Genomic DNA, 17,214 nt, shown 5'->3' with positions numbered 1-17,214 from the left:
ACTAATTTTAAAATACATCATTTTACCATTTTTTTGGAAATTGATTTTTTTTTAAAACAATTGAGACCTTCTATACTTCAGCATTTACATTTAAGTATATATTCCATTGATATGCACTTTAAAGGCAGGTGCTTGATATATTATTTTTTTCCCTCCGAAAATGACAACATAAAAAGGGGGCTCATATTTAGACCTTTTCCTCTATTAATGCAGTTTTTTTAAAGCACAGAGAACAGACCTGCTTTTGAAATACCCCAAACCAGTTATACGTTCCACGTGTAATGTGTACGACTTTACACATTGATGTAGGCGGTAAGTTTATTTATTCACTAAATAAATAAATATAAAATTGCGTATCGGAAATGTGGGCTGTTACTGAGTCACAAAAAGTTGCGTAATGCAGTAAATTTCTATCTTTCTTGCGGAGGCTTGAACATAACTGCTTTTCTCTTTCTGATCTTCTCGGCAAATGTAATTTGCGATTCAAAATAAGAGTTGAGGAAAAGAATTCCATTCTCCTGCGAATAGAAAGTTCTTTGACCAAGAAATGATCTCGGTCGGACAATTTGAATGTATTTATTCTCTTTCATCTTTTTTTATTTTTCGTTGTCTTCTTCTTTTCATCGCTTTTCTCCGGGGGTTTATATTGCTGAGAACAGAAAAGAGATGTTGAATGAATTAGATGGAAACTTTTGCAAACGATTCCAGAAGTGTAGCTGGCGCCACCTGTCTTACATTGTAACTTTCTGTTCTCTACAAGCCAAAGACTAAATTCTACAAGACGGTAGAGAAATAAAATGTCTCTGGCGTCGACGAGAGGAATGAATTTCTGTTATGTAAATACTCTGGCCTTTGTATCTCTTGCTATTTCTCTTTCGAAGCCTTTCTGGTAGTCATTGGCATCGAAAAGACTGTAAAGCTCACAATTACAACATTTGGATATTTCATTAAATATATGCCACAGGCAGCGCTACAAGGAGGATACATAAAGGTAAATCAATAATGTAACTGAAATGGTGATGTATTCGAATGAACAAACAGTAACCGATCTGGCTGCCGTTTTAATTATAAGCAATCAATATATAATTGAAAGGATATTAACGTTTATGTGAGATATTTATCAAATGTGACTTCTGCAATTATTACATGACACCAGCTCTTTTAATGTAAAGTATTAGATAAAGACAATCGTAATTATTTATGTGATGATCACAATTGGAATATGTTCTAATTATCTAAATATGAATTCTATGATTACTGCATAAGTCTGATTGGTCACTTTTGCCTGTGTAAATTAACTACTTTTTAATTTTTTTCGATAATAATGAATAAGATACTTCACGAGTACAAGTACTTTACACTACGGTATTATTTTCATTAAAACATGTACTAACGGAAAAGTGCAATGCCCTTTGTAAAACTATTATCACTGTACGTTATATTATTTGGCCAGATGTTCTGGTTTCATTCAAGGGTAACGCATTCGTATCATACCCTTAGGTATGGGGTATCGGAATGTAGCTCACTAATCATCATTCATCCTTGATGGTAGAGCAACTTGCTGCTCGTAGTGAACTCGGTGGTAATGAGCAAGGGGTACTAAAGTACAATGTACACTAATAAACAACTAGAAATGGCAAACAGTTAACACTTGGATTTTAAAACCTTCAAACCTGAAACATGGTAAGGGTAGGCTAATTACCTGTCTAACGTGAAGTGTGATGATCGAATACCAGAACGAAGTGTAAGCCTGTACTGAAGGCTTGCTTGTCACGCTAAGTCGCTAAGTCAGTAACACTGACTTTGTTCGCAGACCAAACCGAAGGGAGCCGTTGAGTATTCCAAATCAAATCAAAGAGTGATCATTCTACCTTTCTCCTCTGTCCCTGTTGCCAGTGGAGACTTCCTCCATGCCGATTCGTCAAGTTTTTCCTTCCTATTCCCTTAGCAGAATTACTGCCTGTTTACCTGTAAGCTGTTTGCTACATCAATACTCCAGGAAGTCTGTTTACACTTGACTTTGCATATTTGACTTGCCTAAGAGGAGCAACTGGCTGGTAGAATAAGTGAATGACCCTTGGTCAGGTTGAAGCTACTTGAAAATGTATGGTCTTACGCTTTGTTACGCATTGATTCGTTATTGTTCTCGTCCCGTTAATGTCTGTTTATAGTTCATCGCTCACCCTGGACGTCACAATTAACCCGAGAGGTAAAAACACTATTATTATTATTATATTAAGATAGACCTAGAAGAGATTCCGCAGGCTCAAATCTGTAGGCGATAGAATATGGTATTTTGACGAATGTATAGTGAGGTGTGGAGATAGTCCCACACATTCACAATTCCAGGCATTTGTGGAGTTGATGTGATTAGCACCACGCTCTGACCGCCTTAACCACCAGGGTATCAGAGGCTGGGTGAACCCCAGAGAAGCTCTATGAAGCGATATTGCTGAAAATATTCCCACTAGATGTCACCACCCTGGGAATCGAACCCGTGTCTTCGACGTATCAGTCGGACACCTTACTAACTGGATCACAGGGGCTCTTTAGTAGAAGAACTTCAGGCGCAGCAAACATGCTTGAAGAATCTTCAGTTTTAAGGGCACGAGGAACAGTTTCCACGTTCAGGCAGTCGCAAGAACTCGAAACCTTTCCCCGTGACGAGCTGCGGTAAGAGAGTCGTGTGCGCTGGATGGTTTGTAAGAGGGGGAGGAAACTTAGCATTACTGTTATGGGAGAATTGTTTTACTTGTTCTCTTGGCAATATGAAACTTCCGATGGCGTATAAAAACACATCAACGGGATCAGGACAGATTGAAGATTATGCTTGTGTTAGGAAAAGTCGATACTTCCATTTGATTAGACGTAACTTAATGTTGAAGTTGTTTGTCCACAAGGAATACATAATATTCATCATATTTTTACAAATCGTATCTAGCTTAATAATCAACTTTAAAAACCCTGTTGGGAGATCACAACAGTGTTTTATCAAATGTTTTTAGCTTCTTGCGAAGACCTGGTCTCTTTCACTGTCTATGAGGAACTTTTTTGAAAATTCTTACTTTTAAATGTGTTGTGTTTGTCTTGTGCACATCCCTTCACTTTTAGCGTTTCCTAAGGGGATTTTTACACCCTTTGTTTTAATAATTATATTCATAATAATTATTTTCAGTAAGAATTTTAGATAAGGGGATATTTCCATATCTGTAAAATGGCCTAATGTGCCGACGCACCCAACAATTTAATTCAATCAATCAACTTAAAAAACCGCTTGCACTTTGCAACGTCCCCCGGTTGTACTCCAGTCGTCAGAAAGTTAGTCCGTTACTCCTTTAGTCGGGAACATGAGAATCTTTGCAAATCGTCAGGGCTTGCTGGGTAGAAAAGAAACACAACACTGTTTTCAAAGTTAAACGCAGTTTTATAATCACTTATATTTCATAATCACTTACCAATAAAACAATAGAACATTCAATACTAACGTTGGGCAATTCACTCACATATAGCGAAAGTCAAATTAGATAATTAATTGCTTACTTTCAACTTATTGGCAAGAAGAAAACTCGAAAACCCCAAAATCTATACTTGAATTCCCTCCGTTTCCAAGTCCTTATTGATCCTTCACCTTCACCTATTTTCCAAACTCAGTCTGTCGTCAGGTGAGAAACATTCAGGTGGGTTCACTTCCTCTGCTGAGATGAGAAAGTGACGTCAACACGAACAGATTATGACGCATTTACAAACAAGTTCCAAACACAACTGTATCAATCTAACTATAGTTGTCTGTGACAACTTGCAAATTATTTGAAGTAACAAACATTTTAAAAATCTTAACGTCTTACAAATATAAAACCTTAAACTCTCAGGTTCGTTACAACTTGCAACATGAAGAGAAATGTACAATATCTTGTCCTCTGTTTTGCTTTTTGCAGTAGCAGTGCCCATTCCGATTATTCCTGGTGCAAAACTCACTCTTCGTCTTAAGTTGCAAAGCACTATCTGGATGTATGAAACATGACCTTGAAAGAAATAGGGTTACAAATTACCGAAACGAAGTGTTGTGTCTCACTTGCAGTGTACATCACGCTGAACGGATTAGACAGGACGCTGTGCAAAAGAGAATTTGCTGAGCAAAGTCGTTCCAAGAACAGATTCGCATCGCTTCCGTTTCACGATTCACGAAGCTACGAGGGACTGGATTTATCACATAGCCTTAGCAAGGGGAGATTGCTGTAACGTTTCGAATTCTTCTCTGAGCCGCCGAAACAAGAAAACGTCGAGGAACTGTCAGCAGCGCGTACTGTGGAATTTGCTGCTGTTTTCTTTTCGGAATCCCGAAAAACCAATCTGACCGTGAGTTCAGGGTGTAGCCAAGAACCGGGCAAGGGATCGTTAGATTTGCTTAGTCAAGCGGAAGTCTATCTTCTGCTTCCTTCCCAATCTCTTGTCAGGTGGAATTTGGGCAAGACTCTTCCCTTTTCTTCCTTTCTCCTTGAACTTTCTCCACGCTGCAGGTCACCACCCCCACTGTAGTGTAAGGTCGATTTTATATCCCGAGGAACCAACTTCTCTCACAAACATACTCGTATGTGTTTGTATTTGACGATAGATTCATATTACAGGCACGTATGTAGAAATATACTTCAGGGGTCTTCCCATACTAACCAAGTGTCACACACGTAAAATAATAATAATAATAGGAAATGTTTAGCACATCGCACTACGAAGCCAGGGGTCCTGGGTTCGAATCCCGGCCTGGGCGTGGGTGTCCCTTCATCAATTTCATCATATCATCACTCATTCCTATCATCGTCTGATATTAGCTATTAGCTATCAGGCTATTAGCCAAAAGTTGCAGAAATGTGAAGTAAAATAATAATAATAATAATAGTTTATTTTTAAGTTCTGATCACAGTATACAACCATTATTAATAATAATAAGAAGAATAGATCCACTGGTTACTTATTTATGAAGGTAAATCTTCCCAATATATTCATAGAGCAATTTACATTAATATCTTAAAGACATGCTCTCGGAGAAAGATAGACAAGTCTTGATATAGTACTTTTTATAGATCTGTATATTTCAATCAGTTAACGGGTAGTAAGAATATGATTAATTGTAAATGGTATCTGCCGATATGAAATCTACTAGTTGAAAGTTTTAATTGGAAATTATTTGTATGTATTTCTACACTGCTTACATCTACTTAGAGACTCGTCCTCTTTTGAAACGCAGACTGAACTGATCTGAGTAATCATTTAATTCACTTTGATAAGACAACGATCAGAACATTCTGAAAACATCACCCTCTGAAACTTTGGAAACTGCTTTCCGAGCAAGTGGCTGATCGGCGACGAACTTGCTGATCAGATCGAGACCCCACACTGGCTGATCGACAGGTACCATATGACCAGCGTTCCGTACCAGAACTTCACTAAAGTTGCATCCTGACTTCACATATCCTGTTAGCTCGTCCCCGACATACCAGATGGAGCGCTCGGCGTTTCTGTATTCCTCAGCAGCACTGAAGTTGAGGGTCTGGTAAAACATCTCCGTCACAGGATACGCACAGACTATATCCAGCTGTCCGCTGTAATACATGACTCTATAGTTGTCAGCGAGGATTTCAACCCAGGGCTTCACTGACTGCATTATATCAACGATTAGATGTTCGGACACCTCATTTCCATCGTAGAAGGTATGGTTACCCACATGAATTGCAGTTCTGACTTCCGATAACTGGACATAATCGATGTAAACAAAAGATTCAGCAGGTTCCGCCACTCGCAAGTAGTTATAAATGTTATAGTAGCCAGCTAAATTTGTCATGTAGGCCAGCGAATCATTCCATATCTGAAATACAGGAAAGGCAATTTGCGGATCAAAATGGTGTGTGTGATAAGTTGTTTTGTTTCTTTTTAAGTTTGCACAACCTTCTAAGTTTGCATAATGGGACGAGGATTTCTGAAGAACATAGAAAAGAATCCTAAAACCAACCAGCCAGTTCCGTGAGTTTCAAGTGAGTGGATAATAAAACGTATTTGAATTATAATTAATCTCACAAACTTGAGTGTCGTTATTGAAATATTATATTACATATGCGCAAGACAAAACCAAAACAAAATGTTTTCTTTTTATCATTAGAGATTCTGCGAAAGTAGAAACAAAGTAATGTGTCAAGGTAAATACATGTATATTATTTTACTACCGTACATGTGCAGTACTATTATAGGTAGGCACTGTAAGTTAAAAATGCTTACATACACATTAATACATTTACTTTCGACAATTTTTAGCCATGGAGTTATAGTTATTGATCTTCTTACACATATAAATTCAAATTCGTATATTCTTCCATTATATTATAATAAAATTATATATAATAAATGAGAAATAATATCAACATATTGAATGTAGTAGTACAAAAAGGTTTCTGAATATTGTGTTAGCTTCTTAAATTAACTACTGCTCAGAATTTTAAGGCAAATTTAACTTGTTTAATTTGTCTAGTTTTACTGTCATCATGACTTAGATAACTTGTATTAATGTTTGTCGGGATACCCAACATTCTTCAACATGTATGTATTCAACTAAACATACAACCGAAGATAATTGTACATATGTGAGGATAAGAAATCCCTATAAGCCAAGGCGACTGTCGAAGTACGTAGGCGGATACGGAAGTTGCTAGATGAAATTTCCGTCGGAAACGGAAGTAACTAGTGCCGTCAAACGGGCAAGGAAAGAAACCGCCACAATATCAGGAACTATTAATAGGTCCTGCACCATCCTGCAGAAGATAGAAATTAACCAACATGATTGAACAATGTCACATTTTCTTCAAATCGGCGTAGTAAATAACTGTCTCGTGTCGAAAATCAATGTAATCTACTCATACATAATGTGCTAGCCACCTACTTTGCACCTTGGAAAAAATCGTATGTGCTTTCTCTCCAAACATGCATAGTAACAAACAAACTGCACATTGGGTACATACATTGAAAGCATCCACCCATTGTTCATTAGCAATAGCATCTCTAGCATTTTGTTCCATTGCTGCCATTTTGTCTCTTATATCCCCGTCTACGAGTCTGATCTGATAAAACGTATTCGCTGTAGCGTAACATGTTCAAAGGATCGCTCATTCCATTTCCTATAGCCAAACCTGGAAATAGATATTCAAGTTTCATTCATGCATACACAAACTGCTTTAAATAATTATCATATATACTAGTAGATTTTTCAGCCAAGAATGCAGGCTCGACCAGGACTCGAACCCAGGTCTGTGGCATACCGTGCTATTGCTCTAACACTGAGCTACCGAACCGAGCTGCCTTAGCTTGTCTTTTCGCTGTCGCTGTTTTACATGTGGGGAAATCGTGGTAGAGCAATGGCACGGTATGCTAGAGACCCGGGTTCGAGTCCTGGTCGAGTCTGCATTTTTCGCTGAAACATCTACGTAGTACATCTCCTGTGTGTGCCTAATCTAAGGAATTACCATGTGTCTTTCTTCAAAGAAAACTGTAAACGTTTAAATACCAGGTTTTGAACATTTCCTTCTTTAAAATGTAACATGATTTTTTTCAAAGTACGTTGTTTCTAACACATAACATTTTTAAATATGTAAACGCAATCCCTTAAATATTTTTTTAAAAAATATTTATTAAAACATCTTTATAATAATCCTATAGCGCAACAGCCCAATATTGGGCCAAGGCTTACCTCCCGACTGCTGGCCTCCCTCCCACGCGAGCCACCAAGGGGGTGTGGAGATCTGCAGCCAGACTAGGGGGACGGGTGGTCGGCCCGACAGACCCCCAGCCGTTGTAGGACTTCGCGACCGGATTACGCTCACTCACTCGGAGCTCCCCAATTTCCTCACGATGTTGAAAACATCTTTAAATAAATCATTTTTCAAAGTTTTACCAATGCAGATATCATCGCATAAAAGATTTATTAACTAAAGTTTGTCAAGCAATCGTACTGTAAGAGTCTTGTGAATAATGATGGTGAAGGATGATGACTTATTGAACTATAACTTTTCTGTCTTGGAACGGAAAAAATGTGCAGAGAGGAAAACTTCAAAATTGTCTTTCTTCGAATACCCGTCTTTCGATAGCAGTCCAAATTATTTTATTCCAATACATTATTTTCACTAAGATTTAGATATGCCAATAAATGTAATAATTGCTTTCTCTCTTTCAAGTTGTTATAAATTCTTGAAGATTGGTACAAAATCTGCAACTTCAAAGCCACTTATTTGATTTTTTGGAGTTCTATCCGAAGAATATTTCTTTATATGTTATATTACAATACCACACTGATCATACTTTAAGGCAAAGTCAATACAGTAGATGAAGGGCATTAAGTTATATTTTCGTAACAGATAGTAGTCATTGGTATATTTTCCAGTTATTGTCAAATTGTTACAATCAGTTGTTTTGTACGTCCCAAGCATAGAAGTGCAATGTTTTAGGACTAAGAATTTGAAATCCCATCTCTGTTGCCACGTGAGAAAAATCATAATTTTTATTCTCAGATCACGAGTTTTGTCATCTGCGTCTCGTTTGTAAAAGCACATGCTGCTGAAAGGTGGTGGTGCTCCCATCTATACGTGATTTTCGGAACTACGTTCTCAGTCCTAACAACAGTATCGCGTTTAAGCCCAGCTACAAGGCGCTGTAGCCCAGTTAAGCTGTAAGCTTCAGAAAAAATCACTTGCACGGGAAACTAGGAATGCTATCGAGACACGTCTCGGTCTCGTGTAGTGAAACCTAGACGGTAAAATCGAGACTGAAACGAGACTAGCGCCTGCCAGAGTTGCAGACTTATGTAAAATTGGGACAACACTGAGAATCAGTGTCCGAAACTCTCAGGCAGTGATGTGGAGTAGACTATACGTTTACGTCTACATGCGTTGTCTACACGTAATCTACGCGTAGATTACATTGGGTTGTAGTTTACATGGACTACGTAGACAATCTAAAGTGCATTAAAATTAATTTTCAAGTGTTTCATGAAGGGAAAGTCACATTTTCAACTATATTGCTTCCTTACGAAATGAAAAGAATCCTATTTACAACAAAATTTCTCTTCACTTCTATTATCAACTATGGAAGAAGATAAATAGTATGCAAAAAACAACAACAGATGGCAGTCGTGAGGCAAGAGTGGTCCTTTTTCCATAAAACATTAGAATATTTCCTATATTAGGTTTCTCCTAGGTGAGAAATTGTTCGAATTTGGAAGAAAGAGTATGAAAAGTTCTCCTCACACATCAGCAACTGATACGCAGTATAATTTTCTTTTAAGTCCATGGCGCCCTTTGCTAAGTTATCACCTTTTGCCATGTTGTTTACATAGATTACGTAATCTACGTGTATAAAATAGTCTACGTGTAGAATGTAGACTATCGTTGTTTACGCGTAGACGCACACCACTGCTCTCAGGCCAAACCAAATTTAATTTGAAATATTACTTGAAGTCTTCTTGGAGACGAATGTTGGAGATATTCTCTCTGTACATTGGCCTGGTTCGAGCTTTCTACTACAAAGTCTGCTATCCAACACTGAATTTCTGAGGGCGACCGCTCTTGGTTTGCCATTTGATGGTAAAATACTCAAAGAAATTCTCTGGGCAATGTCAAAGCAACTGACATTGTAATTTACAAAGGAATTGACATGTTTTATTTTGCTATTATCACAATATTAATGAATTTTAATGGTCAATTATCTTTCTCACATGGGCTTTCGCCGTCTCATTTTTGAGCGTCCCCTTTGGACTTGCGTCTATAGCCTATGATGGCCTAGTGGAAAATCCCCTTCCACGATTTTCTTTGGATTTAAGTTTATGAAATATTCTATGCATTTTATCAGGTACAGTAACTTGATTAATAATAGTTGTTTTTTTTAAAAAAAATCATTTTAGTGCATATCCAGTGCTTGATGCTACAAATTTTACTATTTTTCTGTGTTAATTAGTGCATTTAATTGGCTGCGTAGCTAAAAAGAGTACAAACTAAAAATAATACTCACCTTTTAAATTGATCTTCAGATCTGCTACAGGATTCTTTTGGTGAATAGTGTAACTTATGGCTGGCGCATATTTTCCTTTGAAATAAATTTAAAGAATCGTTAATTAATGTTGTTGACCTGGAAATCTTGTACAAGCAGTAGTTGAAATTTATATAAGATGTTCCAGTAGTGTCGACATTACGGAAGACAAGGGACCAAACCTTTATCTCCGTATTGTAAAAAGAGTACAATAGCATTAATGCTGACGCACCCTGTATGTAATCAATAATTAATTACAACTTTACCTGTCAATTGCAAAGAAACAAGAGGCATTTTTATTATCAAAGTAACGACTTGAAGAATGATGTCAAATGGTAAACAATATTCTTTCGTGTACTCGCAATACTTTTCTATTTTACAAGTTTGTTATGTGGCAAAAGTTGTTTGGATTTAAGGCACATCAACTCTGTAAAAACCGACCTCCCTGGCTACGACGGCAGGGGTTCCAGATTCGAATCCTGGCCTGAGCATGGGTGCTGTTTCTGAGTGCCCCTTCATCAGTTTCTTCATATTATCACTCATTATATTCACAATTAGCCAAAAGTGGCAGAAAAGCGAAGGAAAATGAACCGCACCAATGAATCAATTAAATTTGTAAAATTTTAAAGTAATCTATTTTGTAAAAACTGGCTGTACCACCAAAAGCAAGAGCCTTGTTAGACTGCAAGAATGACTTTTGGAATAGCGGTATAATATTGCTTTATGATCTTTTTTTTAGTTTAAAATATATTAATAAAGAGAGGTGCTTGACATGCCATCCCCATGACGCTCCAAGTATAGCAAAGCATTTCTTGTCGACTTACCACCATAGGACTCTCCCGTAACATAGAAATCGTTCTTCTGGAGCTCTGGGAACAGGGTGAAGAACTAAATCAGGGCAGCGTACAAGTCTCTACCCACTTCCACTTGGTTCGAGACGTAGGCCTCTAAATCCGAAAAACTGTAGCCTACAAAAAAGTAAGAAAACTACAACTTGACCAAAAAGAGAAAAACCCTCTGGCGCTCTCGTCAAAATAGAAAGAAAAAATATAGAGAGATAGAGAAATGGGTATATAGATAGTGAAAGAGAAAAGGAAAGAAAGAAAATAGAGAAACATACAAATGTCTGTATGGACCCACATAAAAATACAATAGGAGAGAAAGAAAATTAAGAGAGAGAGAAATTGTTATGGAGAGTGCAAAATAGAAAGAAAATGGAGAGAGAGAAAAAATTGTTAATGAGAGGGCACAATAGAAAGAGAATAGGTAACAAAGAAAATGGAGAGATAGGGAAATTATTAGAGAGAAAGAGAGAGCAAAATAGCAAGAGGATAGAAAACAAGAAAAATGGAGAGAGAGAGAGAGAGAGATAGAGAGAGAAATTCTTAATGAAAGAGCAATATAGAAAGAAAATAGGAAACAAAGAAATTGGAGAGATATGGAAATGATTAAAGAGAGAGCAAAATTTATAGAGAATAGGAATCAAGAGAAATGGAGAGAGAAAGAGAGAAATTGTTAATTAGAGAGCAAAATAGAAAGAAAATGGAGAGATAGGGAAATTATTAGAGAGAGAGAGAGAGAGAGAGCGAGAGAGATAAATTGTTAATGAGAGAGCAAGATAGAAAGAGAATAGGAAACAAAGCAAATGGAGAGATAGGGAAATGGTTGTATATAGATAGAGCACAATAGACATAGAATAGGAAACAAGGAAAATGGAGAGATAGAGAAATTGTTACTGAGGGGGCCAAATAGAAAGAGAATAGGAAACAAAGAAAATGGAGAGATAGGGAAATTGTTGATGAGAGAGCAAGATAGAAAGAATAGGAAACAAAAAATGGAGAGAATACACGAATCTTCTTTCAAGCGTAATGAAATAAGTAGTTGTCTTACCCGTTCCCACTGGCTGGTCAATGTATATCACGTTGTGCGATATGTGCCACGAATACTGGTTGGGAACCAAGGTCATGTTGGCTACTATCTTAAATGGTCCATTTATCCAAAACAGTCCGTAGAGGGAGGAGGAGCCAGGGCCCCCCTGTAACCACAGGAGAACAGGGGCCGACTCCCAGTTAGTCTGAAAACAAATAAATGTCTGTATGCTTTTCTACATCTTCAGGCTAATTATAACAGCAAGTGATTGTTAGATGGGAATGATGAATATGCACTCATGTTCAGGTCTCAAGAATACCTCTTGGCATTACTAGGACGTAGGGTGGAATGCATAAGTATTACAAAGTAAACTGTCCGTATAGAATTGAAAAAAAACTAATGCAAAAAGTCTAAGTCGATTTGCCGAGCAATACTTATAACACCATTAAGCCTTGTTTCCATGATATGAAACACTCAATATGCTGACCAAGGCAGAAATTTATTTTATTATAAAACATAAACTAAACGTAACGTTTCAACCTTCTAGCAAGATCTTCTTTAGCCTCTGCACCAAGTACAAATGTAACAAGGTACAAAAAAGGACGATATATATACACAAACATTACTCCCCTCCTGGCTATTAGACAGTTGTTCTGGAACATTCTAGCAGGCGGCTATTCCTTGTCAACTGTACTTTCACCTAAAAGGCTAAACATATTTTCGTCCATCTAGAATGTGGTTGGACTCTTTATCTCACGCTCTTTTTCCTTCTCTTTTGTCCTTTCCTTGTTCTAACACCTTCTTCCATTCTTTGCTTATCTTCAGTCCCCCATTCCAGTTCATTGTGTCTTCTTCACCTTTCTTCTCCATTTCCTTGGCTTCCTTCCATTTTCTCACTAGTATTATCTTCTCCCTTCCTATCTGCTTAGCCTCATCCCAATCTATGCCATGTCCTGTTTCTCTCGTATGTTTAAATATTGCATTTCTCTCTCTTAAGTCGTACATCCTTCCTATGTTGTTTCAACCTGTCTTGTTGTTTCTCCGCTGTGTACACACTGACATTCTTTACATTTCACTTCGTAGATAATCCCGTCCTCTTCTCTGTTTTCCTTTTTTCTTGTTTGCATTCTTCGCTATTCTTAAGATGCTTCTCCCTCCCTTCCAGTAAGTTTTAATGGCCGCTTTCCTAAGCACTTTGCATATCTTTTCTGTGGTCTTCCCCATACTCCTTATTCCAAACCTCCTCTCTTATACGTTTAGTTTATGTTTTATAATAAAATAAATTTCTGCCTTGGTTAGCATATTGAGTTTTTCAGAGCAATACTTGTACATCCTGCTGTACATTACATATAATACGGTATTATGTATACTAATGCAGAAAAGTCTAAGTCAATTTGCCGCGCAATACTTGTACGTACATCCTGCTGTACATTACACATAGTACGGTATTATGCATACTCATTTGTGTCTACAAGTATTGACTGTTGTGTCTGATAATGATACATGAGACAGACGTTCTTGATCACCTTTATTTAGTTATTTAACAAAGGATTCTAACTGCAGCATTAGTTATTTTAAACTGGAAAAATTGTATGCGGTAAAGTGGCACAAATTTCTACACAACGGATTTCTAAAACCTGCCTGATTTTCAAAAATGTCTCATTGGTTTGGTAGATTATTGTATTGGTTTGGCACTCAAAACCGAATTTCCAAGAGTAGGCGCTCCTTTCTGATGTTTTGAAGATGAAACTCGGTGACGAGCAATAGCAAGAAAGATTTAGAAGGGAATTTACTCACATTTGAGGGACATACCACAGACCAGATCGGAGAAGAGTATTCGAGACCCAGACACTTAATTGTTGATTAACTAAGGTTTCTCCGGAAAGGCATCACATCCGGTCAACTCCAGTACCTGGAACAGCGTGGGTGAGAATGAAACAAGAGGATTTACAGTGTACTTTCACCTTTCAGAACACTCATTCTCAGGGGAAGCAACTCATCTGAGCAAGTTCAAGGACTGGCAAAACGTGTGGTGAGAATGAGACAAGGAGGTTTAGAGCAAGACTCATTCTCAGAGGAGGAATATCTGAGCGCGTTCAGACGCCTGAATCACTGTAGGTAAGAATTACTCCTAACTACTCACACGCAAAAGCCAGGGATAATTCAATGTATTACAGGAAGTGCTGAATAATATAAAACAACAATATCAGCACATTCATGAATGACAACTAGCATCGGACATAACACTAGGTAATGTGTGTTACAAATACGTAAAGTTCACCTAAAAATAACCTCTCTAAACTATATCTATCTGTGCTGGAAAGAACCAGAAGAAAAGATTAGAGTTGAAGTCAGGATTGACTGTGAGGTAGCCAGAATAGCTGGGAGCGCCATCTATCCCCAAATCACCAACCAGAGACTGACTCCTTGCCTCTTCTATGTTCCCAGCCTCGATCAGTGGAGTCAGGAAGAGGGGATCTCCAGCGTCTCTCCCCACAGGACGCGGCTTCCATATTGGCTGTGCGTCCCGGAGGTATTTCCTCTTATCTGTTCTGTCCCGAACATTCAAGCACTGGACAGCAGAATCACAAATCTCTGCACAGTGAACATGCTGATTGTATCAGTGGTTCTCGTGATTCAGAGAAGTGTTTGTTTGACTCTGATGTTAGGATGGCGAGAGCTGAAAAATATAGGCGACTATCGTCTCAACTATCACTATATTAGAAAGCACGATAGCTTGCTAGACAGATAGACTACGAAACATTAACTCAAGTCCACATAATAATTCCATCCGTCTATCTGTCTGGTCTTTTGAAACAACGATCGATCTGTTGGTATCTCGTCAATTTTGGAATGTGAAGATCTAAACTTCTCTAAAATTAAGTGTCTCCTGAACGTAGGCTACACATGTCTAACTAATGTTTGAAGAAAGTTTTAGCAAGTAGAAAGTATTCTATATCTCTTAGATGTTCTCTGAATGCATAGGTCTGATTAGTTGTTGGAAGTCTGAACTGTAGCAACTACAATAATGCAGAAATTTTATTGAAAACTTATTCCATTTTGAAACTTAAAAAACACACCACTTTGTTAAGGTCACCATAGCCTAACAAATTGCAATCAAAATATTCTTAAAAAGGTTTCTCTGAGATCTAGTAAGCGTCATAGGGAGCAAGAGGCTGATGTAAGAACTTGATGATCAGAAGTGGTGCCCACATTGGCTGATCGACAGGCACGATGTGACCAGCGTTCCGTACCATAACCTCACTGAAGTTGTCACCTGACTTCACGTATCCTGGTAGTTGTAGCGTCCAGCGTTCCTACATTCCTCAGCAGCAATGAAGTTGAGTAGGCAGAAGATAGGCACAGTTTATATCCCGCTTACCGCTGTAACACATGGCTGTGTAGTTGTCTGTGTGAATTTTGACCCAAGGCTTCACTGACCGTATGATATCACCAATGAAATTATTGTAGAGTCACAGAGATTTCTAGCTTGTAACGTTGCCATTGAAATTCAGTGAGGTCGTTATAAGCCAGAGGTATCCGTGACTGCACATATCAGATAGATTGTGGCAGAACTAGTTACCGACATGAATTACACTTCGGACTTCCGTTTTTTAAATGAATCAAGGTCGTTATTAGCTTCAGATGGGCCCGCAGCGCTCAAATAAATATAGATATAGTCTCGCTTATGATAAGAAAAACCAATATATGATGCATTTGGTAGGGTGTCTCGCTGTTACCTGAGAGATCTCGGTTCAATTCCATGGGTGGAAATTTTCCTGCATGAAGTGGCTCTTGGAGTTCACCCAGTCTATGATAAATGGATATCAGGGTGCAGCTCCTTAAGCTAAAGGCAGGCACCATGTGACCAGCGTTCCATACCAAAACTTCACTGAAGTTTCCACCTGACTTCACGTATCCTGCTAGTTCATCTCCCACGTACCAGATGGAGCGCTCGGCGTTCCTGTATTCCTCAGGAGCACTGAAGTTGAGAGTCGATTTTTGAGTCTGTGGTTACAGATGTGATTGTGCAAGTGATTTGTTGGAAAGATAATTTTGTGTTCTAAGTTAGAATTTGAGACTTTATAGTTTACTGTTAGAATATTAGTGTCGTTCTAAATATATGTGCGACAATGTGAACATTAATTCATGAAAAAATCTAAAGGCCGTAAAGCCAAATTTGCTGGTACAAAACCAGCTGAATCCAACATGGACACGGACATTAGTGCCATGGAACTTTCCAGCAACGTGGAAATCATAACTTCTGTAGAAGAAGTTAATAACTTGAATTCTCAGTGTAATAATATAGATTATACCCAACAAATTAGTAAATCAAGTTCCAAAAAAGTTTATGAGCAACAGGTATTGAAGTACAGAAGTAATCATTTAGGTCCGTATGAAATATTTGTGAAATCTAAACATCAGGATGCCTCAGGTGGAAATGGCAAAGGAAACATTGGTCAACTTCACATTTTAAAATTAGGCCAAATAGTCAGCAAAGAAAATATTAGAGGTTTGAAAGAGATAGATAGGCTTGGGAAAAATCTAGCTAGACTTACATTTACGACATCTAATTATGCAAATGATTTCCTTTCGAATCCATTACTGTTACAGAATAATTGGGAAGGTTTTGTTCCATCACACAAAGTACGAAGAATGGGAATTATGAAAGATGTACATCAGTCAATAAGTGAAGATGAAATTTTGCAAAATATAAATTCATCAACAGCCAAAGTAATAAAGGTAAAACGCATTGTGAAGTATAAGTACGAGGAGGGTACTCGCGTTGCTGTTCCAACTCGAACGGTAATTGTAACATTCGACTCGCAATCCTTACCACAATATGTCACACTGTTTTACAAAAAGTTTGATATTGATAGGTACATTCCCTTGATTAAACAGTGCACTAATTGTTTTTATTATGGGCACTTCAGGGCTAATTGCAAAAGTAAATTAAAATGCAAACGCTGTGGTGAGAATCACGAATCGTCCTCTTGCACAAATAAGATCAAGTGTTTCCATTGTAATCAGGAGCACACTGCAATTGACAAAAACTGTCCTGAAAAACAACGCCAAAAGGAAATAATCAAAATTATGACAGTTCAGAATGTTACGTTTAACGAAGCTATGAAGAAAGTCCCAAAAATTAACTATATGTATGGATATGAACAGATATCTACTGGCCATGTTCAGGAATTAGAAAAGACAGTAATGCCATTTACATATGCTTCGATATCTAACAATTCGAGTAGCACCTCATATCATAATAATATAATACAAGATCAA

General features: G+C 37.8%; 1 protein-coding gene across 1 annotated transcript in view; it reads right to left on the bottom strand.

Moving 5' to 3' along the window:
* Positions 1-5,290: 5,290 nt before the first annotated feature.
* LOC145981450 (venom serine carboxypeptidase-like) overlaps positions 5,291-17,214 on the bottom strand; it is a 36,201-nt gene continuing 24,277 nt past the window's right edge. The window contains 8 exon segments of the mRNA XM_083114682.1: positions 5,291-5,860; positions 7,005-7,109; positions 7,111-7,172; positions 10,042-10,116; positions 10,884-11,027; positions 11,950-12,133; positions 14,231-14,523; positions 15,669-15,910. Of these exon segments, the coding sequence (XP_082970808.1) occupies positions 5,291-5,860; positions 7,005-7,109; positions 7,111-7,172; positions 10,042-10,116; positions 10,884-11,027; positions 11,950-12,133; positions 14,231-14,523; positions 15,669-15,910 (1,675 nt within the window).

The sequence above is a fragment of the Lepisma saccharinum genome, chromosome 29 (assembly GCF_977018435.1).
Source record: "Lepisma saccharinum chromosome 29, izLepSacc3.1, whole genome shotgun sequence".
Lineage (NCBI taxonomy): Eukaryota > Metazoa > Arthropoda > Insecta > Zygentoma > Lepismatidae > Lepisma > Lepisma saccharinum.
The sequence above is the reverse complement of the archived record's forward strand: the minus strand, read 5'-3'. Positions and strand labels throughout refer to the sequence as shown.